The sequence below is a fragment of the Drosophila virilis genome, chromosome 2 (assembly GCF_030788295.1).
Source record: "Drosophila virilis strain 15010-1051.87 chromosome 2, Dvir_AGI_RSII-ME, whole genome shotgun sequence".
Lineage (NCBI taxonomy): Eukaryota > Metazoa > Arthropoda > Insecta > Diptera > Drosophilidae > Drosophila > Drosophila virilis.
Window position 1 is genome coordinate 22,592,900 of NC_091544.1, and position 24,655 is coordinate 22,617,554.

At 43.0% G+C, this 24,655-nt stretch overlaps 4 protein-coding genes across 12 annotated transcripts; 3 read left to right on the top strand and 1 right to left on the bottom strand.

Annotated features, from left to right (window-relative positions):
* Window positions 1-327: 327 nt before the first annotated feature.
* On the top strand, window positions 328-1,479 carry LOC6631251 (uncharacterized). Its single transcript, XM_002053013.4, has 3 exons — window positions 328-701; window positions 764-1,077; window positions 1,147-1,479. Exons 1-3 carry the CDS (start codon window positions 396-398, stop codon window positions 1,262-1,264), a joined length of 738 nt encoding a protein of 245 aa, XP_002053049.2. The 5' UTR covers window positions 328-395; the 3' UTR covers window positions 1,265-1,479.
* A 14-nt stretch (window positions 1,480-1,493) lies between these two features.
* LOC6631250 (multiple coagulation factor deficiency protein 2 homolog) lies at window positions 1,494-2,373 on the bottom strand. Its single transcript, XM_002053012.4, has 4 exons — window positions 2,086-2,373; window positions 1,930-2,017; window positions 1,716-1,857; window positions 1,494-1,655 (listed from the first exon to the last, which is right to left on the bottom strand). Exons 1-4 carry the CDS (start codon window positions 2,241-2,243, stop codon window positions 1,528-1,530), a joined length of 516 nt encoding a protein of 171 aa, XP_002053048.2. The 5' UTR covers window positions 2,244-2,373; the 3' UTR covers window positions 1,494-1,527.
* A 93-nt stretch (window positions 2,374-2,466) lies between these two features.
* On the top strand, window positions 2,467-3,155 carry LOC6631249 (piercer of microtubule wall 1 protein). Its single transcript, XM_015171773.3, has 2 exons — window positions 2,467-2,684; window positions 2,750-3,155. Exons 1-2 carry the CDS (start codon window positions 2,546-2,548, stop codon window positions 2,953-2,955), a joined length of 345 nt encoding a protein of 114 aa, XP_015027259.1. The 5' UTR covers window positions 2,467-2,545; the 3' UTR covers window positions 2,956-3,155.
* Window positions 3,156-3,479: 324 nt separating this feature from the next.
* LOC6631247 (microtubule-associated protein futsch) lies at window positions 3,480-24,582 on the top strand. Of its 9 annotated transcripts, none has more exons than XM_032433009.2 (11): window positions 3,480-3,637; window positions 3,698-4,065; window positions 13,105-13,382; window positions 13,454-13,579; window positions 13,638-13,757; window positions 13,820-14,211; window positions 15,136-15,336; window positions 15,394-21,496; window positions 21,566-21,685; window positions 21,757-22,215; window positions 24,024-24,582. In XM_032433009.2, exons 1-11 carry the CDS (start codon window positions 3,633-3,635, stop codon window positions 24,144-24,146), a joined length of 8,295 nt encoding a protein of 2,764 aa, XP_032288900.1. In that variant the 5' UTR covers window positions 3,480-3,632; the 3' UTR covers window positions 24,147-24,582. The 9 variants fall into 9 exon arrangements, with proteins under 9 accessions (XP_032288900.1, XP_032288893.1, XP_032288894.1 ...); XM_070207590.1 differs by lacking the exons at window positions 3,480-3,637; window positions 3,698-4,065; window positions 24,024-24,582 and adding exons at window positions 4,197-4,288; window positions 6,301-6,514; window positions 12,976-12,996 and having other exon boundaries at window positions 21,757-23,381; XM_032433002.2 differs by lacking the exon at window positions 24,024-24,582 and having other exon boundaries at window positions 21,757-23,381.
* Window positions 24,583-24,655: the final 73 nt, after the last annotated feature.

Here is a 24,655-nt window from a genome sequence, read left to right on the forward strand (position 1 = left end):
GCTCAATTTCGCGTGCGTTTACCTGGAAATATTTGACATTGGCGAGAGAATAGCACAGGTAAGCCGGTTGCAGGTGCGAATCCTTGAAGTGGAAAACTGTCTGGCCAATTTTAGGCTAATGACACCAGGAAAACACTCGATCTTTCGCTGCATCGCCGTCTCTTGCCGGTAATCTCTTCGTGCTCTCTTTTATGGTGCAGCGAGGCACAACATAAACATGCAATGTCTCCATGGGCCTGGGCTTGGGTTTCTGGCCTTGCCTGTGCAGCTAACTACCTGTATGGGCGGAACAATTTTGGTCGGCAGATGTGCGACAGATAAAAGCCAGGCACTCGCCATGCCTCGGACCAGTCACGACGCGCCAACTGACGAAAAAACACCACAAAACAACAACAATGCGCACGCGATCTGCCACAATGACAGCAACAACAATAAACAAAACGCAAGCCAACTGGAGTTATGCAACAACACTTTGGCTGTCCCTGACACTGCTGGCAGTCCTGAGCTGCTGTCAGGCAGCCAGCGTAAGCCTCCAGCTGCAGCCACTGGAGAGCTCAGCCAATATACTGAATGACAGCCAGATTGAAATGCGACCGCTATCGTGGCTAAGAAGCGCTCAGGATATGTTCGCCAGCCCGGCGGGTCATGTTGTTGTACAGGTGGCCAAAGAGCTGCTGCATCGCTCAGCGGGAAATAGTCAAGTGCGTGCATATTTGCATATTACAACCGAGACATAATTACTGCATGTGTCAGCTATTCACAGGTGCTCAGCTTGAATCTGACCAATTTGCTGATTATAGTGCTGCTTAAGGTGCTGATCTTTTCGGCTGGACTACTGGGAGCGGGCCACTGGAGCAGCTATGGCCATGGCTATGCACGTTCCGCATCCCGCATAGACGGCACCTCTGGCCTGGGTATCACCTCCGGCGATGACTATCTTATAATGGGTTTCTTAGCTGCCCAGGGAGCCGGCCACGACGACTGCCTGTATGCCGCAGCCTGTGCCTGTCCAAATGCTGCCTATGAGTACGCCAAGGCAGCCCGTGCCCTGCTGGGCGCCATTCAAATATTCCAGGGGTGAGCCAAGCATATATATTGAAATATATTTTCCATATCAAGCATTTATGTATGAATAACAATTCAAAGCGCACCCTTGGAGAAGCCGCGCTATAATGATCTCATCGTGCTGATGGAGCGCGCCGCCTACGATGGCTATCGAGGAGCCAGCTGCAACACTACCCAATCCTGCGATGGCCTCTTATAGCCAGGGCATTGATGCCTGTTCGTTTGCTGTTTATCATACTCGTCTTTATGTATTGTAGTACAAATGAAAAATGTATTTATATAGTGATATTTTAGTATTGCTTTAGGCTGCGACTAGAGTGTATATGTTTAAATGTGTTCATGTGTGTGTAAGTGTATTCTGTACAGTCTCATTGGCTCAACATGGAATTACATATGCTAAACGCTAGAATTTAACTAAGCTATATCTATTATTGTGTCCAGATGAGGTCTCTTGCATTCAGTTCAGCGCAGTAAATTTCTCTCCAGGGCCAACTGCTCCTTGCCGCCGGTAACGGCCTTCACAAACTCCGGATAGTGCAGCAGCCCATCGTTGTTATCATCCGCAATCAGTAGAAATTTGTCAATGGCCTCTATTAAATCGTTGAATATACCTCAGCCCATATATAAGTATATTTCATAAGTTATCTTACCTATAAAATGATCTAAGTCTTCACTGGCGTTTGGTAGGTAATCGTCGCGTTCGCTGTTCTTGAAGTAATCATAATTATGATGCATGGCCGATTGTATCATCTCAAGACCATCCAGGGCATTGTTGTTATCATTGTCGTGAGCCTATTTACGTGTGCATGTGTGTGAGTGTGTAACAGATATACGACAATGGACTTCTCAACGAGAGCTACGCACCTTAAACATGTAGAATATCTTTTCCTCCTCGCTCATATCATCCAAGCTCGCCTGTATACCCATGTCCCTTAGATCATCATCGATGCGGCTGTGCATTGAGCATTAAAAAATCCAAATATTTATCAAATTGGTACGCATAACCCCCCTTGAACTCACTGCTCCTCGTGTGTCAGATGCTGGTCCACGCGTCGGGTCTCGCCGCGCGGATGATGCGGTCCCCGCTTGACCGCCAAGGTGCCATCGAAAGATTGGCTGAAGCTCGCCATGCATATGATAAAGTTAAGCACATTGGACAAATTGTACATTTTGTGCATGAGGAAGACAAAACAAGCTGCTTGGTAATTTGTGTATATGTTTTTTACAGGGTTAATTCAGCATCATCTGTCAAACTGACAGCGCATAGGGCGCAGGCGTCATTGGCAGGTGGCTTTCAAATGGCGCTTCTTTGCGTCAGTTTCAAATACCCGTTCACTGTCGAATCTCGTAACCAAGCAACCTTTGCCCAAGTGAACTATTTGTTCGATAAGCTCGAATTTAGGCGCAGTTAACAATTTAACGAAAACAACTCAGAACTAAAATTTTATATATATTAAAAGTAGCGCGAATTTAAATCAAAATGTGCGACAATTTCTGTGATGATTTGGAGACCTTCAATCCCGAAGTAGAATTTCTAAAATTTATAAAACGTAAGCCAGTGGTGCAGACAGCCAAGCTTTATGAGAATCTGCACAAGCGTGAGGACATCAAATGTCCCTGTAAGTAGCCAAACATATTGATTGCAACGCGTGCATTCAATCTAATCTCTACGCTCGGCTTGCAGACAACTTTAAGGGCTACGGCGTGGAAAAGGACACCAATACTATGTATCGCACATGCAACTCCGAATATGGCTACTATGCGCCCAATGCTTATACCATACCTAAGCGTTTCTTTCCACTCTCCCAGAAATTCTCGAATGATGTCGTGCGCTTTGGAATGTATCGAAATTTCTCGCTGAATACGCATATGGATCGCACATTCTACTGAGACCAAGGATGTTCAACTTTTTTGTTTGTGTTGAGTTACATGCCAGCAAGCATATATATGTTTGACATCTTTTAAATTTTGTACCACTTCCGGGTTTTGTTATAAGGCAAGAAACGTCTGTCACAAAATTATCTCAGAACATTTAGATCTTACACACGTACTTAATTGAACAGCAAAAAGCAGTTAAATAAAAAATTTATGAAACTTAAAAAATAAGTACTGCATACTTTAATTGAATTGGAGTGCGTGAAGTGCTTCTTAAATAATGCAAGTTTAAGCAGTATTAATTAAATTGAAACTACCTTTTCCGTCATATTGATTTCGGATTGATCTAGGTTAGCCTCACTTAAGTTTCGAAGAGGTTTTTTTGTTTTGATGTACTAAACCAAAGTGCACAAAGTGCACTTTTTCGAATAAATAAAACTGTTATGCAAACTACTGACATTTCACAAATGTGGCAAAATTAAATTACATTTAAATAATATAAGCAGCTCACACTTGGCTTTGATTACTATGTTAATTCACTTTCTATTTTTATATATTTTGCATAAGAGAACCCAAAATATAAGAAAACAAAGCCAAAAACAGCCTGTTAACAAGCAAAAGCCATTGCCAACGGTGGCAACAGAGTCAACAATCAACTACCCACCGCTGTGTCCTATCAGTGGGCCACCGAAATGAGGTGAGCTTTGCAATTAGCATTTGGCCAAGATAAGCCTTAACACAATTGAGGCAACCACAGCGAAACCAAAACTCTACTCAGTGCATTGCTATGCGACATTTATGGCCAGCAAGAGCAGCAAGCCAGACGTCTGCGTCGCTGCCGTCGTCAAAAGGGTCAGGATAGACGCATCTCCAAGGAGCAACGTCACTGCAGAAGATCGACCAAGAAGGGACCTGTGGCTAGAATGGCTAGCAGCCTGGCTGGAAATCAGAATGTCTTGGAGACGCTAAATGTGCGCCAGCTGGTGGATGTCTGTGCCATGCTTAAGGTGGAGTTATTGATGATGGGTTATCTGCTGGAACGCGTGCTGGTTGTGAGGGATCGTCTACAAAGACACCAGGAGGTGCTGTGCGAATTTGTCACTGCCATACTCGTTGTGGAGACTCGTAAGTAGCATTCCCGCTTTTGTACAGTGTAAACAGCTGTCGAGCTACGACTGTGTACGGACGCAGTGCGCATGACCGACAGCTGGCCTTCTGGCCTCCGGGTAAGCAGTGTGGCTCCAAAGCAAACCCAAATCAGTCAAGTGCGGAACTCTCAGCTGTGTGCGTCGTTAGTGCGGAGAACAGAAAGCAAAGCTGAAGGAAATTAACTACACGCAGCGCGCATGTATGTGTTATATATGGATATATATATATATATATATATTTATGTGTGGATATATATATATATATGTGTGTGTGTGCAAGTGTGTGTGTGTTGGTTAAGTTCATTGAATGAATGTAACTTTCGTGTATGTGCTTGTGTGTGTGTGTGTGGTAGGCAGGTAAGCCTACGCATGTATATACATATATGTGTGGGTGAGTGTATTGGCGTGTGTGTGCGTCCACGCTGGGGGTTGATGACGACACAATGCCAAGCGAGTGAACATGAAAACAACTCACTGGCGGGCTCTTAGAGACTGTCTGACGTGCAGCACACACAAACGCACACGCAAGCACACACTTACACACACTCACACACACAGCTCCTACTACGAGTAGCTTCCAATGCGTTTCTATATGTATAAATGCATGTGAGAGTGCTGGCACGTGTAGATGTCACTGCTGCTGTTGAGCTTGGCCTCCGCAAGTATTTTGCCTCTTTTATCTATGTTTTTATATCAGTGCGCTGCCACAGTCGCCCGCCAGTTGTTGGCATCGTCATTGTGTGGGCTCGTTTTGTGTGGCTGCTAAGCATTACCCTTGATATTCGTCCACCACATAAAACTGTGTTAGATCGACCGACGTTGACGGCAGCAGCCACAGCGGCAGCATTCGATAAAAGCACGCACACGTGCGAAGGCAGTTGTGCTTTATAATTTATTTGTAGCATATACTTTTATTATTTGAAAAGGCACAAGTAATTGCATCCAGATATAACACAATCTCCATTGTCTATAGTTATGTGCGCGTTTGTGCTGTTGTGCTGACGGTTATTTGAATCACGCAATATTATCGATCGACCGGAAAAATGCAATAATTGCAATTGAGGGCCCCATTTTAATGCAGCGCCTAAAAGTATGTCAGGCAAAAGTTTCTTTTATCGAGCCGACTTCCGTTAAGCGGTCGAGGGCGCGCGCCATTTCAGCGGCCTATTTCCGTCAGCGCTATTAAAAGTATATTGCTGACTATTGATATTGTTTGAGTCCGCCTCTCACACACCCACACCCTCGGAGACGGGGTCACCTATGCAAATGAACTGCCCACGTATAGATATGACTGAGCATGTTGGTGTGTATGGCCTGTCGCCTTTGAGGCGTATCCGATTTCTTGTGATTCACAACATGCACACACACTTTCAAATATTCATGACAGTGGACAAAAGCAGTAACTAGTTTAGTTACTTTTTAGTAATGTGGAAAATATTTATTGAGCCATTGCGTAACAGTGAATGGTTTTAACCAACAAGAAGTCATAAGCAGTTAACGAGTTGAGCATATATTGCGCATGTGAAGCTATTCAAATTATTTATAATTTCAAACCAAATCGCTAATTTAATTCTTCAAAAATCTCCCGTTGAGCCTTTAAGAACTGTACCAAAGTCAATGTCAAACCCTTTCTGGCGCTGCGCTTCGCTGATTTTTTCTAGGAGGCTTCGGTCATCTGCAGTTTGCAAGGCTCAACTTTCATCTTTTTTTTGGCAGTAAAAATTGTGATGCAAACGTAGTTGCGTGCGAGCATTTCTTGTTGCTATTGCTGACGTTTCGGCTTCGCCAAAACAAAAAGTGGGTCAAGACGCCAGTTAGCAGAAAAGAATCGATGAACGACAGTGCAAAAGTCACACAATGCGAATGCGATGTCGTCCTCTTACCTAATCCAAGCCCATGGGCCAACTATAAAACTGGCGCAGCTCTAGCTGTTGTCAAGGTTTTGACTACCTCTCTGTGAGTGCTGCCAGTTTTTTCAGTTTCATTATTCTTAAAGCAAATATTTGAAGAAGTTTAGGAAAAACGCATTAAACATTTGCTAATATGCGAGCTGGAGTGTGTGTGTGTGTGTGTGTGCCTGTTGTATACTGGCTCCAAGGGATGTTATATAACATTAATATCAGCATATATCATTTACATAGAAACTCGTAACAAACTTCTGTATTTATGTATTATATCTATGTATATATTGTGTAAACCATACTAATAATAGGCCACGAAAACAACAACTACAACTACAACTACATACAGCTGATACGAACAATGCAAAAATGTAAAAATAATATACAAAACTACAACAACAACTACTACAACAACAACAACAACAACAGCAACAAGAACAACCACAACTTGATTTTAATGAGGCGCCACTGAAAGCCGTCGCAGAAATCGTAGCATACCAAGCAGCGCACGTTTACTTAACATGGGTAAATATGCCAAACTGTGCAAACTGACTGATAAATGAAATACTTTAATTGCAACTTATATTAATATACACGTGACATTTATGTGCTGTATTTATTAATTAATGTGCTCCTCAACATTTTAGCGCGCCTTGAAGCGATCAAAGCAATTGTTGAGCATTTGCTCAGCTGCGTTTGCCTTTTCTATGTGTGTGTGTTCAGAATTGATATTTCTTATAATTGTACATTTATTGCTATATCTGTTTATGTCTTTCTATTTCTTTCTAAATCTGTCTACATTATTGCTCTAACTTAACTGCAACAACATAAACAATTACCAACAAAAAGGTAAATTTTTCTATAAAACCTATATGCAAACCCATAATCTTGCATACATTTCACTTCAATTTTCATCTGGTGTTCATCGAACAGCTCATAAGCATCCACATGCCTAAACACCCGCACGCACACACACACACACACACACACACATTGCCCGCCTGGCATTAGATATGCATAACGCGCACAGCTCTTGTTTGGGTCCGCTTGTAATTAAGATTTGCATTTTTTACATGAATATGACAGAACCCAACATGAGCGCCGACTGGATCTGCCTTCGGCATTCATTTACATTACATTTCGTTATTTTTACACGCGTTTCAGCGTTGGCCATAAGCCCCTTTCGCCCTTTTCAGCCCTCCACTTTAACCGTTTAATTAGAATTTTCCTCACTTTTCCCACATATTTGTGCAGTCGCCATTTGATTCTGTTTTTAGATAATTTCTCATGACGTCGTCTGTCATTAACAGTTTTCAAATATAAGTAATACGCCCACGCTTTGTTTACACACACACACACACACACACACATTCGCATGATTATACACCCTCAACTGTTGCTTGTCCCAGTGTTGTTCTTGTGGAGAATATTTCTTATTGTTATTGATTTTGTTAGCTTTACATTTACAACTTTAACCATTTCTTTTATCTTTCCTATGTGTATGTGCGTGGTAGTGTGTGGTAGTGTGTGTGTGTGTGTGTGTGTCAGTTGAATTATCCCACCTTTCGCGCCTTGTCATTAAATTTTAATCACTGCTAAATCAGCGCAAGGAAGCGTCACAATTTCGCATTAAAGCACCCACGCATCTCTTTACGGACTTACGAGCACGAAGGAGACAGTAGCCGTGACTTTGGTTAACGTACAGCTTGGCTATCAGCGGCAAAGTTGATAATAAACAATACTCTTTACCAAATAAGACATGGATAATGCTAAAGCGATAGTAAAACAAGACGAACCTTTTTATAATGCATCCAACTTTGAGAGAGGTTTTCATACATGTCTAATATTTGGCCGTTAAGCTATACACACACACAAATTTTAAATTAATTGCTTTTAAAAGACGAACCATGGAAAGATAGTTAAAGGATAAGAGTTTTGTAAATTTGGTATATATTCTTAAGGATTTAAGACTGTCTGTCTTTAGACGAAATTTTAGATTTATATAGACTTAGTCAATAGATTTTTTAACCTGATCTCTTTCATTTTTCTTACAAAGAAAACAGATTGGCTAAGTACTTCCACATAAATACAATTTGTAGGGTAATTGAATGGGCGAAAATTGGTTTCTAGTTATTTGTCCTCTGCCAAAACTGTTTATTTGTTGCCATTTGTATACATTTGTATATGTCTGAAATATCTTCCCTATTTGGTTTTTCTGGTTAACTTCGATATTTCAAGAAACAACTTAAGCTCAACGGTTGTCGATATTGGGTATGACTTTAATTGGCCTTTTAAATGTTTTCAAAGATTTTGGCAGCTTGAGTTAATAGTTTTGAGTAGTTGGCTACAAACTACCAAAAACACGCGCTTTCTTCGAATAATGCAATAATTTTGTTTACTTAAAATGAATATTATTTGCACTCGCAATTTCAACAGCCACCACCATATGCAAGCAAAATTGGCCAAACTCGAATGGAAGACGTGTTTCCCATCAATTTTATAAATCCAATCAAAAAGACTCAACCTGGCAGCTACAACGTTGCAGGATGAGCCCTTATCACAATGTACGCGTTATCTTTTGGTCCTTTGCGTGTCGTTTCCTTCTGCTTTACGGCTTGCTTTGAACGACAACAATAAAAGGCAGCTGATTTCTGAGCAATATCTCGCATTTTTATATGCAAAAGGCGCAAACTGAACATGATTATGTAACCTTGAGGGCAGAGTGAAAAACGTGTAAATACTTTTTAGGGGAAAGCTTAAGTTGAATGTAAAGCTTATTGAAATTGACAGGCCGCAATTTGGGACAAATTGATTGGCCTTGATTGAAGTGCAGCAGACAGCTGATCCGTTGCATGATTAATGTTGAACAAAACGAGTTTTACTTAAGTGAGAGAATTTAAGCTATGCAAAAGATAGTCCTGCCAGTGGCAGGAAGGGTATCAAATATCGGCGAACAACTAAAATGCCAACGCACTTTGGAGAGCCATTAAAAAATGGAGACGGTTACACAGGCACTCAGGAACAGGAACAGGACAGCACTGGCAGCCACGTGAGCGCTGCATGCACCAAAACAACGCATGCAACAACGCAACGTGATATACATGTGCATGTAGTCGTACATGTGTGCGTGAAGTGACAGCTTAAGCGGCATTTCAAGTTTTTGTCCGTGTCACGTGATGGCGCGACAAACTGCACTCGCAACGATAAATGCAATAGGGTTCAATGGGTTAATGAACCATGCAGAATTTTATTTAATATGTAACCTCATCGCTTATGCCTCTCCTTCTCTCTCACTCTCTGACTTGTCTGTCTGGCTATGTCTCTGGTCAGGCGACCGATTGAAGCAGCCTTAATTGACGCCAATTGCATTGAACGTGCTGGCGCTTTGGCTAAGAAGATTCATTCACAGTCTCTGCTAGGCAATAGGAAAGGGAAAAGGAAAGGGAAAGGAAAAGGAAAAGGGAATTACATAATAAAGTGGCATTGCTGCAGACTAAGTGACGCTGCTCAGGCGTCAAGCCATTCCCCGAGGATAAGTGCTTGTGTGTGCTACTCTAACGGGCTCGTAAGGGTACGGCTCTGATTGCAGACGGGGCTAGTTGCTTGCGGATTTTATTTACATCCTAACAGCATAGGCCAAATGTGCGCTTGGCTCATTAAGCCAAGTGTCGCGTTTTGCGTTTTTTCACTTGACTGGCCAAATATAAACACATGGCACACACATGCATACACGGACAGCTAAGGGACGGTAGCGATGCGGCTTAGAATTCAGTTTTGGTCAAGGCCTAGTCAAGCGCTCGTTCAAACTGACTGGCACAGCCTTGACATGGACACACACACACACACGTACGAGTCTGCCTGTATCCTGTTACTTTGAAGTGCATTTAAAATAATTACGCGTAGCCCAACTAAAACTGGCCAACGCTTTTTGTATCTTTTTTTGTAGCCATTGTTATATAAATCTTGCCTTGCAGCACGCATATCTGCCCCTTTGTAGGCAAATGTAGAGTCCATACATGTCCCTTTGAGAGTCGTGTCCATCGCTGGTCATAAATTTGTTTTATGTGCCTCACTTAATTTGTGCGATTACATAAGTGTTTGTGCAATTAGAAATTCATTAGCTATTTGCCTGTTGTTTGCTTGTCATTAAAGTTCTGCATACAATCTTCAGCTTGCTCTTAGGATTCATATTTTCGAGAACTCTTGTAAGCAAAAATATTTTTATATCATTGTTTGCTTTCTTTTTGCGCTAATTTTGGCAAACACAAATGGAAATGGGAAGCATTTCGTTGCTGGCATCATCTGTTATAAGCTTGCGTAATACATAATTGTATATGTATTTCTTACAGTGTACATTATGTATACACTTTGGGAATGTTGCCGCAAGCATTCCCATAAGACTTTACAGATAAGAAAAATCTGAGAGCTTTCTTTTGAGCCTAGGTCGGATTGAAAAGACTTTTTGTTGTTGTTTACTTTGAAAATTTTTCAATTAACTTTTTATATTTTTTCTGCTGTACTTCCAATTTAATTATGAATGAGCCTACTTCTGTTTGGTTTTTTAATTAAAATGGCTGACATTGAAAGTCAAGAAACTGCTTTATTTTTAATTAAAATACTGCTATAGCTTGATTCGATGAAATAAGAATTCTAATGAATGCCGACCAGTACAAATTAAATTATTTATTAATTAATACTTTTAATCATTGGTCCCTGAAAAAAAAACTAAATACTCATCAGACACCCCGTCCATTTTACTCAATTTGAAAATCCTTGATATGTTTTCGGTAATATTTGATAAATTTACTCAAATGCATTGGATTTATAGGAAGGAAGCGCTTGACAGCTTGCGCAACATTTTCCGTTTACAGGAAATACATTCTTTACATGTTCCAATTTTCTGTTTGTGATTTACATTTAATTACTTAGCTAGCATACGCAGATGATTCGTTAAGTTGACGGGTATGAAATATTTTTGGCAATCTTTAGTTTATTTTCCCTATATCTCATTAAAACAAATTTCTTAAATTAGCATGCATTACTAAACTTTGACTTATAACTAAAAATGTTCGAAGGTATTTGTAGTAAGGGCACAAAATGTATGATAAAAATAAGTCTAGTTTAAATTGGTCATCTGGCGGTTGGTCTAAACGGAAAAGATATCAATCGGATTTTCCATCTTAAGTCCAATTTATTTTTGGGTTGCTCCAAATGTTTACGTAGCTTAGAACAGTTTACCATGCTAAGTACTTAGTCGTATATGCACATTCCACTAGGAAGCACTTCTCCAAAGAAAGACTCGTGTCCTTCACAGGTCAAGTTAAATTTTCTGTCGCTGGTCGATTCAATCGCATTTCCCTTAAATGTAATTGCAAATTGTAAAATATTTAGAAAAATAAAAAAGCAGCGATTTTCAATGTTTCTTTAAGTAACATTAACATATCAGATTTAAGCAAGAAAGATCGGCTATCTTTATCAGGCCGACGATTCAATACCCTGGCGGACATAAGGCTTAGAAGTGTTTTTACTTTATTTTCGATAACCGACCGAAGCCACACACTTTACTTATACGACTCGACTTATGGAGTCCGAGATATTTACTTCTGCATGTTCCACATTTATATGCAAGACTATCAACCCAGGAAATAAATACCGCAGTGGTGGGAGAAATATTTAATTATACTTTATTTTAATATTTTGTTTAAGATAATGACAATTGCTGTGAATATTGCCGACAATATTGCTGTGTTCATCCAAGACTTAGGCAAAACGTCAACTTAAATAAGTTTTTATTTTCGATCTTTTAAAGCTTTTAACTTTTAGACGTTAATTTGATATTTAAAATTTAAGTCACGTATACCGAAAAATATATTTTCCCACGCAAACAATATGCAGCTAATAAACTTCAAACGACGCTGAAATCAAATTATTAGCCATCAAGTGAAAAATAAAAAAACATGTATCGATTAAATGAAGCAAAAGCTGAAAATTCGAAAGCTAAAATGATTTGTAAAAGAAAAAGAAACAGCTAAAGTACACCTAAAATGAATTCGAAAAAAGAAACAAGCGAAGCACGCTTAATCTATGCAGCTACCATAAAGTCAGAACGATACAATTCCTTTTAACAACTTGACCTTTGACGCGCGTTAGATTGTGTCCGTGCATGTGTGTGTTTATGTAAGGGCACGTGTATGGCTAGTGAAGGAAAACAACCGACAGCAGCTATAACAACAAAGTGAAGATTTATACGCTTGAAGGCGCAGATAAAACCAGCTCAAGTGAATTTAGTTTGCACATCAGAATGTCAACGTATCAAGTGGCGGACATGGGTGTCCTGAAGGATGGCCAAGACCAAGAGCAAATAACTAAGTACTGGCCACCACATGCGACTTGTCAGACTGTCAGACTGTCAGCAGTTAGCAGTCAGCGCACAGATATCGATGCACATACACATACACGCGCACACACTGTCATGCCATACACATGCAAACCTCCCAACGACTGGAATACACACACGTGTCGCCTGGTAGCTCTCACACACCCACACATTTATTATAACAAATATCATGGTCAGCTTCACATAAAAGCCATCTATGGATAGCAGCAGCAACCGCACGTTCCGCAGTAGAAAGTGGCTTGTCATGTTTGCCGTTCTCATTGCAACATATTTTATCACAATGTGGCACAAAGCTCGTCTGCAAATTGCATTTGTCGTTGCATGTTGTTTGTTGCACTATGTGGCGAGCACTTTCTTTTCAGATTGCTTTCAAGCTTGCCTCCAAGTTTTCGCTCATTGTTAACATTTCGTTCTCATTGCCTTAGGGCTCAAATGTTTTACTGAACAAGTGTAATATATTATATATACATATATTTCATTTTTTTTTTCTTCTTCTCTTTCGCGCGTGCTCTTTTAAAATCGAAAAAAAAATCGTACCTATATGCCATACAAAATCTTTTTAATTATTTATAAATATACTTGGGTAAAGTTTGCATACTGCACGGATATTGTAAGTGAGGCCAGACAGAAATAGCCAAAGAAAACAATTTACTTATTGCAAAGTGTGGCCAATATTTAAAAGCAGCTAATAAACATTTTAATTTGACAACTTTTGCAGACGATGCACAGCCTAAAATGCGCTTTAGTCTCTCACCACCGCCACCGAAAGTCAGCCTAACCTCACCCACTAGCAGCACGAGCAATAACAACAACAACAGCGGCTACTGCAAAGCGCCCAGCCGCAGTCGCAACAACAACAACATGCTGAGCTCTACGCCGGCCTCCAACGCTGATGCTGGTGCGGATGATGCTGCCTCAGATTATAATCAATGGCTGCATGCCATGAAGTTGGTGGCCCGCTTGCCAGGCGGCACCCCACCAGAGTTTCGGCGCAAGGTAAATCGGAGCAAGCTAGGACAGCCATGTGCTTTAGTATTCTGATTATTCTCATGCCTTTGGTCCCTTAGCTGTGGCTGTCGTTGGCGGATAAGTATCTGAAGTCGAAAAATGTGGACTGGGCACAGCAGCGCGAGAAGTGCTTCTGCGAGGAGTGGCGTGAGGATGATGAGGAGCTGGGCATTCAAATCGTTAAGGTAAGAGGAAATTAGCTCTGCTGAAGCCAACTAGAATCTGTTAACTGTTTCCCATTAGGATCTGCACCGCACTGGCTCCAATTTATGCACAGGCCCCGCAGGCTCCATCAACCAGGCAAAACTCAAGCGCATATTGCTCGGCTATGCACGTTACAATCCAGAGGTGGGCTACTGTCAAGTAAGTGTCCGGGCATTTTTTTGGTTGATGTTCAAATATTGACAACGGCTTTCGCCTCGCAGGGCTTCAACATGCTGGGCGCGTTAATACTGCAAGTGATGGACAAGGAAGAGGAGGAGTCCATGAAGGTCATGATATATTTGGTAGAGGGCGTGCTGCCCACAGGCTATTTCTACGGCTCTATGGGCGGCCTTCAAGCGGACATGGGTGTCTTTCGGGAATTAATGCAAACAAAGTTGCCCCGTTTGGCCAAGCATCTGCAGCGACTACAGGGACCCGTGGAGAATGCCTACGAGCCGCCGCTCACCAACGTATTCACCATGCAGTGGTTCCTCACCATGTTCTGCACCTGCCTGCCGATGTCCTGTGTTCTCCGCGTTTGGGATCTGGTGCTCATTGAGGGCAGCGATGTGCTGCTACGCACGGCTCTAGTTCTATGGAGTCTGCTAGAAGAGTGAGTAGTGGGGTGGATGAGTGGTGCAATGGCTCAAAATTTGGGGGGGGTGGCAATTCTGGCGTCAGTTTCGGTGTCTGTTTTCTAGTGGCTTTCAGGCTCAAAATTGTGTCAAGGCTTGTGGCAGGCGCAAGGTTGCTACCGTTTGCCAAAAGTTTTTTCGCTTGCCAAATGCAATTTTCCTGTTTGTCGAAACAAGTTGTGTGCCGCAATTTTCAGCCAAAATGCCAACAGACTTTTCCATTTGTTTCAATTTGTAAGCGCTTGCAGATATTATTATATTAATGTTTACGAAATGCGTAGCCGATTTAAAAAGGCATTTCTAGACTTATGTCTTAAAATATATGAGGTCGTTGCACATTTTTTCAAGTGATATGAAATGAAAAAGCAATCTTTGGCTTAGGCAAGGACAAGCTGCTGAATAAATCAAGGCTGCTATTCGGGCTTGGATCAAACCGACTTGAACCCCTAAGTTAAAACTAAAATTTTTCTAATTTAAGGATTTCTTATACCCTGGACTAATTGAAAGGAGTATATTAGTATTCTGCAAAGTCAGAATCCGTCAAGTTAATATATTCGCGATCATCCATTGATCTGGCCATGTTAACCTGTCCGTGCGTTCATTTGTTTGTATCAACACGTCTATATTAGCCTAGCAACCATAAAAACTAGAAAAATATTATGTTGGTTAACATAGTCAACATATTCCATAACATACAAAAATTGACCTCGTTCCCATAAAGCGGGGCTAAAGGATAAAGCACAGCCGCAGTGTAAGCTGCGTGGCAAACGTTGATCGTGTTTGTGAATATAATTGTTTGCTTTTGTGTGAAGAAGTGTACGTACGAGCTCAGAGTAACCACCTAGAGTAACCACCTTACCTGCTTTTAATCTCATGAAAATGTATTATCTGTGTGTTTACAGGCGAGTTTTGAATGCACGCACTGCTGATGACTTTTATGGCAAAATGGGCTCCTTCTCCAACGAGCTACTGAATGGACACCTCATTGATTCCAATGGCCTGATCGAGAAGGTGGTACAGCTGGGGCCTATAGCCGATATCAAGCATCTGAGGGACAAGCATCTGTACAACATTGCGCCAATGGGCAACAAACAGGGATTGCAGTAAGCATAAATTTGAGAATACCTTAGCTGCAGCTACAAATCATACCTAATTTACAGACTCTACTATGACGACGAAGACACGCACTCAGACGACGAGTCACGTCTAGCCGTGGCCACAGTATGGGGCTTGAACTGGGGCAGGCGCGGCTCTATGGGAACCGGCTCGTCTGGGGCAGGTAAGCCACAGACAGAGCAGAAGGATCGCCTGGCATTGGACATATCGTTACTGAAGAAGCAGTATGATCGTCTGCGGGAGCGTCAGAAGCAGGCCCATGTCATACTGACCACCGCTTGCACCACAGCCACTTCAACGCGCCAAACGCCTTCCAATCAGTTGCCGGTCAATCAGTTGCTTCTTGGCCGCCCAGCCATAATCACCAACAAGGGCAAACGTGTGGGTGCACCTCTGGGTGCCATACCGCCAGCTCGCAAGCCCTCTCTCCCAACGGTGCTGCATAGCAAGCCGCCTGCGTCAGGAGAGAGGCAGCTACGACGCGGAGAGACGCTGCTCTGGCGGGATACGGATGCCACACGGCAACGACGGGACAGTCTAACGTGGAAGGAGATAAAAGCGGATCGCGCGGCCATGTTGCGGGATGAAGCTGATGCCAAAATGGTTAAGTCACAGAAGTTGCGATCACGTTTAGGCAAAAGTGATAGCTCCTCGTACAGCGAGGACAGCGATGGCGAACAGGAAGCAGATGAAAAAGATGGCTCTAGCACAGACACCAGTCTGTGCGATGACGATGATCCCAAATCATTTGAGCAGAGTCCCAAACGCAAAGCAAAGCTGGCGCGTAAGCTCAAAGAAAAACCCAAGCTGGCAACATTGCGAGATCCAAGTGTAGAGCGAAAAAGACCCAAATCATGGGCGCCTAGCACACATGAAATACCATTCATGCTAATGGGAACAGACAGCGGCGATGAAAAGGAGCCTGTGCCCAAAGAGGAGGAGGACAGTGCCACGGAATGTGATCGTTTTGGCTATGCCCGAGACTTAGATTGGGCGCAAGCACCAGGTGATCTGGCCTCCAGCAAAGAGGCTCCGCTGCCGTTGGGAGCAAACACTCTACCAGACACCAGCAATTTGCAGCTGACTTCACTACCGGACATTGCCACCTGCCTGAGCACGGTCAGCATTGGTCCACTGTCTACGCCCAAATCAATATATGTAATGTCAGACACCGAGTCGGTTAATCCAGCCGATGCTGGTAGTTCTGCACGCAGGATGGAAGGGAAAGACGAAAGCCCAACAAGTCGCTACGATGTTAGTAATGATGGCGTTACCAATCAGTATTTCGAGCGTGTGAATAGTGTGGAGCGTCCGAAGCGACTGGAGCTTGCATATTCCTTATGCGTTGAGGATTCGGAAGTGGCTACTGACAGAGAAGACCAGCGTTCTCTGGTAGAAGGCCAAAGTACTGAACATATAGCAAAGGCTTTGCCATTCGACCTGGAAGACAAGCCCCAAATACGCGATGACAATATTCCCGGCGAAAACAAAGATGATTACAAAGAGTTGCTAAGCATGACGATAGAAACACAGAAGGGTCCATTACCTGCAACTATAAGTAGTGCCTGCAGTAAACGTCGAGATCCCAGACGCAAAACATTGACCAGATCCTCGACGATTGAACTAGAAGAACGATTTCAGGCGCTGGAGCGACGACTCAGTCAGGAGAAACCCAAACGGCAAAGTGATAACGTAGAGTGTACAAAGTGCATACCGACCACTGCGGCCTTGGAGGAGCGCTACAATACGCTGGAAAAGCAGATTAGTGCTGAGAAACAACGTTTGGAAGACTCTGAATTTAATGCCGAGTGCTTTCAGAAGCCAGAACGCATACCGTCTACAGCCGATCTTGAACTACGTTTTAATGCCTTGACAAAACAAATAAGTTCAACTGAATCAAATGCCAAGACTCCCGTGGAGCTTACCGATCAGGAACAAACGGCTGGTAGCAGCTCAAAAGAGGGAAACGGAAGCGAAAAAACTAGCAAGCTGCATAATTCAGAAGAATCACTGACGGATACAAAACAACCTGCCAATCTAAGCGACACAGTCCATACAAAGGAATCCAAAAGTCCACAAGATCTAGAAAAACCACGCCTTAAAAAACTGCCTTCAACAGCCGAGCTCGAAGATCGTTATAATGAATTAGAACGAAGAATAAGTGTTCAAAAAAACAGTCCAGCAAAAGCGAAAAAAGAGCCACCAGATGAGGGACTAGAGCATAATAAAAATCAGTCAAGAAATGTATCTGAGGCGCCAGCCGGGGCAGTCGATAATGTTGAAAACGAGCACAGAGATCCACCAAATGCGAATGATCCGAAAAGTTCTCAAGATAAAAGACACGAAACCGAAGATAAAGAAAGTGCGCATGTTGCTGAAAAAACTGTAACACCAAATAATGAAAAGCCTGCACACCAAAACGGAAAAGCCAAGCTTGAGAAGAGCAAAGAAACATCAAGTACAGAGGACAAGAAGGAAGTGGAGGTGGTCAAGCGGAAAACGCCACCCTCAACAGAGGAGCTTGAAAAACGTTTCAATGCCTTGGAAAAGCAGCGGAGCAGCTCCAAACTAGAGTCAAAGGATGAAGCTGAGTGCGTCAGCACTTTCAATGCGAATGAAGCAAAGCCAGAAAAGAGAAAACAACTAAGTGAAGGAGAGAATGTTGCAAAAGATAAAAATGAGGAAAATACTCAAAAATCAATCAAATCATTTGACGACAAAGTTAGGTCAATAAGCACCTCAATGACTGTTGAAGAAGAGGCAGCTGAAGTAACGAAAGCCAAAGACGAAAAACGTAAAGCATTTGCGACCAAATGTGAGACAGCTGACAAACTTTTGTCAAACGAAACAAATGCAGTTAAATTAACTGCCAAATCAGAATTCAAATCAGATCCTGAGACTAAGCCGCCAGAGAACGCAAATTTTAAAGAGCTGAGTAAAAGGCGAGCCTCTGAGCCGCCCTCTATGGAGGATCTGGATCAACGTTATGAAAGGCTGAAGCGCCGCATGAGTAGCAAAAATAACATTACCGGGCAAAACGAAACTGTAAACGAGGCATTAGAACGTATCGAGCAGGAAGTAATTGCAGAATTAGATGACTCAGAGGTAGATCCGAAGCCAGCTAGAAAACAACCACCCACAACTGAAAATTTGGAGAGCCGCTATGAAGCGTTGCATGCCAAGGATAAGAAAGAAACTTCAACGAAATCAGAGCCAAAGATAAAGTCGCCTCCGCGTCAAGTGGATGTCGCCATCGAGGCACATATACCTGAAGCCCCACCGCTTCCACCACCACCAGACCATAGAATCACCATAGATCCAGGGAAGCATCAGCAGCGCGCTCTCATTGAAGAGCTGCAAAGCAAAATGCAAGGTCTTTCACCGGGCGAGGAGAATTTAAAGCCCAGCGAAATCAATCCCCAGCGAAAGCGCCTACAACAACAGCGACAGCTGCAACAGCGACCCACACCAATGGGCGATGAGACATCGGAAGCACCTGCAAACACCGCTTACTACAGATCGGGAAATTACGAACCCTGGCAAGCGCAGCGAATGGTTCGTCGTTTCTCCGATTTGCCTTCAAGGGCTGATCTGGAAAATCGCTTACAATTCTTGGAAAAGAAATTGTACAAGAAATTCTACAAGCAGCGCTGTGCAAGTGATTCCGAAGTTGCATCGAGGATGAGTAGTTATGATGACAAGCCGAGCACCTCGCGCCAAGCGGAGGCCCAACTGGAAGAGCGTGTTCTAGCCCTAGAGAAGCAACTGAGCGAGAACAGTCTCAAGTTGCTGGAAGCTATTCGTGAAAAGGAAAAACAACAAGAAAAGGTTCCACAAAATACCGACGACGACGACAATTCTCTCCGGCAACTTAACACTGATATAGAAACTGGCAAGGAGCTGGTCCGCTACACACAGAACTTCAGTGAGCTTGAGGAGTCGGACAAGCCCATCAACATAAGCATTAACATTAAAATGCTGCTCAACAAAGACAGCGAAAACCGGAAGCCGCAAGCAGAGCTAACAACAGATGATTTGAGACGAAGATTGGAACAACTGGAACAGCAGTTAAGTGAAGAGCGTGCAAGAAATGGAACAATAATCCCTGATCCCGAGTTTACCATTGAGGATGTGTTGGTGCAGCCTTCCGAGCAAAGCGAAGAGAGTGATACTTGTCGAAAGCAGGAGAAAGATAGTCACAATCAGAGCGTCAAGTGTGACGAAGCTGAAAAGTTGGAGCAGGCTCCATTGGCAACGGCGCGAACTTCTGAGCCTGAGACTGTTAAGGAATCTAAAACCTTACAAAATGAAGAAACAGCCCAAACACGTAGCAAAGAGACCGACACAGAAAACAAAATCAAAGAAGAACAAAAAGTTTCAGCCAATGTAGGCAACGAAGAAAACAAAGTGGAGGAAAAAACTTATCCATCGACTGACCAGGAAAAAACTTCAACTACTCCTGCTCAAGATGTGCCCCTAAAAGTAGATGTTGAGAAATCAGATGGTGTTGAGGAAAGTGTTAAGTTAGACGAAGAATCAACCAACGAGTCATCAGCTAATCTTGTTATTAACTCTAGTGATATTGGGTCGGTGGATGCTAATAACAAAACTGTGGTACTTTTAATGGATAATGAACCAAAAGCATTGAAAGTGCGCCGTTTGACCCGAGCCAATACTGAAGAGCTTGAGGGACTGTTTCAAGCACTTGAAAAGCAGCTGAACGATCGCAATCTTGTTAAATCCAAAGATGGTAAACTAGTGCACGCAGAGAACAAGCCGTCTGCCGAGCAAATTGAGCAGGCACAAGCCATATCCGATTTGAGCAAAGAAATTGAAGACTTTACCAGTCGTAAGCCAGACGAGGAACCAGCAGAGCAGAAGGAAGAAAAGGCAGTCGAAAATGAGCCCAACTATGATTGGGGTCCGAATCCAGTTAAACATCATTTAAAACGAAAAACAGTCTATCTGCCGTCCACTAAAGAGCTAGAGGCTCGCTTTCGCTCCCTCGAGCGTCAAATCAAACTACTCGAGGACGTTGAGAAGATCGATGTAGAGCAGAGACTGACTGAAATCGAGCGCAAGATCAAACTGCAGTACTCGCTATCGCATGAGAAGGACCTAAACAAGTACATTGAGCTATGCGAAGGCAAGGGCTTAGATGACGACGTGCCTGTGGCAGGAGAGACTTCTCCGGTCGTCGAACGTTCCCGCAGTCCAGCACGTAAACAGAATACAAAATCACCATTTACATCTCCAGCTCGCAAGTCAGCGGCCAAGTCACCACATGTTTCGCCTGCACGTAAGGACAAGAGTGCCACAAAATCGCCTTACACTTCACCGACACGCCAAGGACAGAATACACCGCACACATCACCATCGCGCACAGTCAATAAAAAAAGTCCATACACATCTCCTGCTCGTCGCCAGAGGCACATAGATGATTTGCCAATCTCTGATGACTTGGAATACAAATATCGCGTACTTGATTTGGTGCGTTCCAAGTCCAAAGACAATCTGGCTAAGCGCAAGAATGACCCCAGTAAAAAGCCACCAATTCATCCGCTTGAAATGCTGCTGGATCCGAGTCCCGACGACAGTGAAATACCGACTACAGGGGAGCTGGAGCATCGCATACGCCTCCTAGACGAGAAATTGAAGTCGCCTGCCCGTCATAAGTCACGTTCCCGTTCACCCACTATCGATGATATTAAGCGAAAGAAAATGTTAATTGATCAGCTACCCAAGACCCCGGTACACAGCCTGGAGCGCTTAGTCTACTCCCCGAGTAAACCGGAGCCACCCACTGCCGAAGAACTTGATAAACGGATACTTGCACTAGAACAGGAGCAACGCTTTGATTTCAAGACCCAAAAAGACTACAAGGAATTCAATCAAAAACTTAAAGATGTGGTTTCGCCTTCGGTTTCCTACGAAGAGTTCAAAGCAGCCAAGTCACGCGAACAAAGTCCCCGACGCCAAGCGCCCACAACGCCCAAGTCAGCAATGAGACGGGACGAGAATGAGGAATACTATCGGCGCGAAGAGACGACCTCGTATCGGCCCACTAGCCCTAAGGTCATTCGATTTCGCGATGAGGACGAGGACTACTACGAGGACTCGTGGCGACCCAAGTCACGCGAACGAATGGTGGGCAACACAAATAATGTTTTAAGCTTTATGGAGGAGAATTCTAAAATTCTACAACGTATTCTTAAGAAGACTCTTGCAGATCAGCCGTCAGCCTCAGCATCAGCTAGTCGCAGCTACATCAGCGGCGCAGCGGCCGCAGCCGCAAGCTCTGAGGGACTCGACGCCCTAGGCAGTCGCCTAATGCGGGTGAGTGATTGCAGCATAACAATAAGGTTTTTTAAGTAACAAGTGTTTATTAATAATTCCTCATTTTTAAGGAAACATCGCCCATCACTCGTACAGGAACGCACACGGGCGTCCCGCTGCGTACTGGAGACAACATCAACGAACGTCTGAGCTCCATTAAGAACAGCATCAAATCCATTGACAGCTTGTGCGAGGAGAAGTCGTATCAGAAGGAGAAATGTCAGCGGTATATTGACTCTTTGTTCTCGGACTCAATGCACTTTGCCAGTAAAAAGAGCTCAGCAGAAGATCTGACACACAGTCGAAGCGAGAGTCGAGGACGTGGAACGCAGCGCTATAGTGACTACACACCTGCCATACGCATTAGCTCAGAGCATCGCTCACTGGGATCCGTGGAGTCCATGCGCACGGGCAGTCCACTGCTTGCCACCAGTCCGCCGCATCATCGTTCGCATAGAGATATTAGCAGGGAGCTCTCGCCGCGACGCCGACGGGAAGCGGAGGAGCTAGAGGAACGGGAAAGTAGTAGGGTAAGACGTGATAATATGTTGCCAAATTATTTAGACGATAATCGTAGCGAACTAAGTAGCTGCAATAGTTTAACTAAGTTTCATAAAGTAGATAGACAACTAGAAGAAACCTGCGCCAAGTACGCTGACGACAAACGCTCGGCCTGCAAATCCCCATTGAGCTCGCCATATGAGTCACGAACAACAGCCACACGATACAACACAACAACAGCGAACCCAACCGTTGACAGCTTTCCTAGGCCCATATCGCCCTATCGCCAGCCCTATGACCCGAACAGGCCAACGCGTTCCAATACGCCCGTCTACCAGCCAGCAAAGCTAGAGATACGGCACACCACCGTCACCTCGACCTTCTACGATCGCTTTCTAACGGAGAGGCAAATTGAGAAGCAATCACTACCGCGTACTGGAAGCCGTTCACCCATTGTCTCTCCGTCGGCAACAACCAAAAGCTACAGCGATATTCCCAACACTCTAACTGTTCACAAATATAGCCATGATCCCATGCTCGATGTGACCACCTCAAGCAGCTACTCACCTCACATGTCCCGTAGCTATGCGGGCAGCAGCAGCAACTACTCATACCTCACCACCCATACAGCTACCGAAGCTCCAGCTTCGAGCAGCGCTATTGCTCCCCAGCTCGGTGCCTCTCCAGGCGATACTGCTTCGGATCTGCGCATGCGCAGCAGCTGTGATAACATACTCACCACCAGCACAAGCACAAGCATCCCATATTCAAGTGCTCTCGGTCAAGCTTCTACACCGAGCACTCATGCTTCCACCAGAATTGCTACCACAACAGCATCGGCATTTGCGCCCTACAATTTCACTAGCTCATTTACGAGTCGCTTGAGCGATCCGGTAACCACCACTGGCGTCTCTAGTCTTAGCTCCAGCTTGCAAACATACTCCACTGGCGTCTACAATCCCATGATGACATTCACATTGCGAGAACCCTTGATAAACCCCTTGCCTGGTGGCCTAGGCAGTAATGGCAGTGCTTCCCTGGGTCAGCATCAGTACAAGAGTGGTTACAGCCCGAACTACAACTCAAGTGAGCCAGATAAGCCATAGGGCATTCTCCTTTAAGCAAAGGTTATCATCATCTAAGCATGTCCCAATCTCAGCCCACAGCACAAGCTCAAACAAGTTACTTTATGCTTTTTTACTCGTTGCAATTATAACAAAAAGATAACTTCGAAACCCTCAAGCAATACACACATAAACTTTAATAGGTCTTACAAATACTCTAAAAAAAAAAAACAAAAACAAAAACAAAAATCATACTTAGGGGCACCTTTAACTACAAATATAACCAACAAAATCTATATTATATACACATCAGAATTTTAAGGAAACTCTTGCACTAAACCATTCTGGCTTCTTGCGAATTGCAATTACCTCATCTGCATTCAAGGCACCAATCCACGTAGCTGATCATAGAAAGAACCGAAACGATTTTTATACAAAATAACTCTTACTTCAAATACTTACTAAAAAAGCATTACTAAAGCTATCAATCTTTTAAGAGTTGTGTCTAATTGAATTCTTTACTGGGCACTCAATTACAATTACTTATATATTATATTTCTTCAAAGAATTTCAATTTTGTAATATTTATGATATGAAGCCACAATAATGAGGCGTTAGTTGGAACGTTTCAAATGATGTTCATTGACTGACAGAGAGCAGCCGTTAACAATAGTTGAATATACATATGTACACACATATACATATAAATACTTATATTACAATTATATATATATAGATATATATAAACATATTATACATGCATACACTTGCAGTTCGAGAATTTCAATTATGGAAAAACCAGTTCAAAAATGTCTAACAAAAATGGCTTCAAGAATTATTACTACACCAAGCAAAGAAACAAAAAGTTAATCAAAACGATTAGAAAAATTTTATGAATACGCAATCTGAGTTCATTTATATAGAACGACATATACATATATATATATATGCTATATGGTTCAGTCAGTAGCAGACAGTTATATATGTACGCAATTGTTAACAAATCGAGCAAAGAACATATATGCTTTAAAAAAGGTAGTCAGAAAACGTTACGGGCTTCAGTTCAGTTCATGAAGAACAGAAGAAAACTATGCAAAAAGTTAATATTTATAATGTTATTTTTCCGTTTTGTATGTATGTGGATTCATGTTGTTAAAACTTTTGTAATATTTATTTGTTAATGTTGAAAATTTGTCAAAATATTGGATACGAAATATTTTTGTTACAAAACGTTGTAATGTTTTGATTTGAATAGAAAAAGCAAACAAATAAATATGTAATGCATTTAATGCATGTACGCATTCAAAATTCTTTCTATCGGATCTGGGATCCGAAAACATGCTCACCTCTCCAATCCAGCCGCTCTGCGGCCCTTCTCTGAGAGCCCGGCAGCATCTCTCTTGAT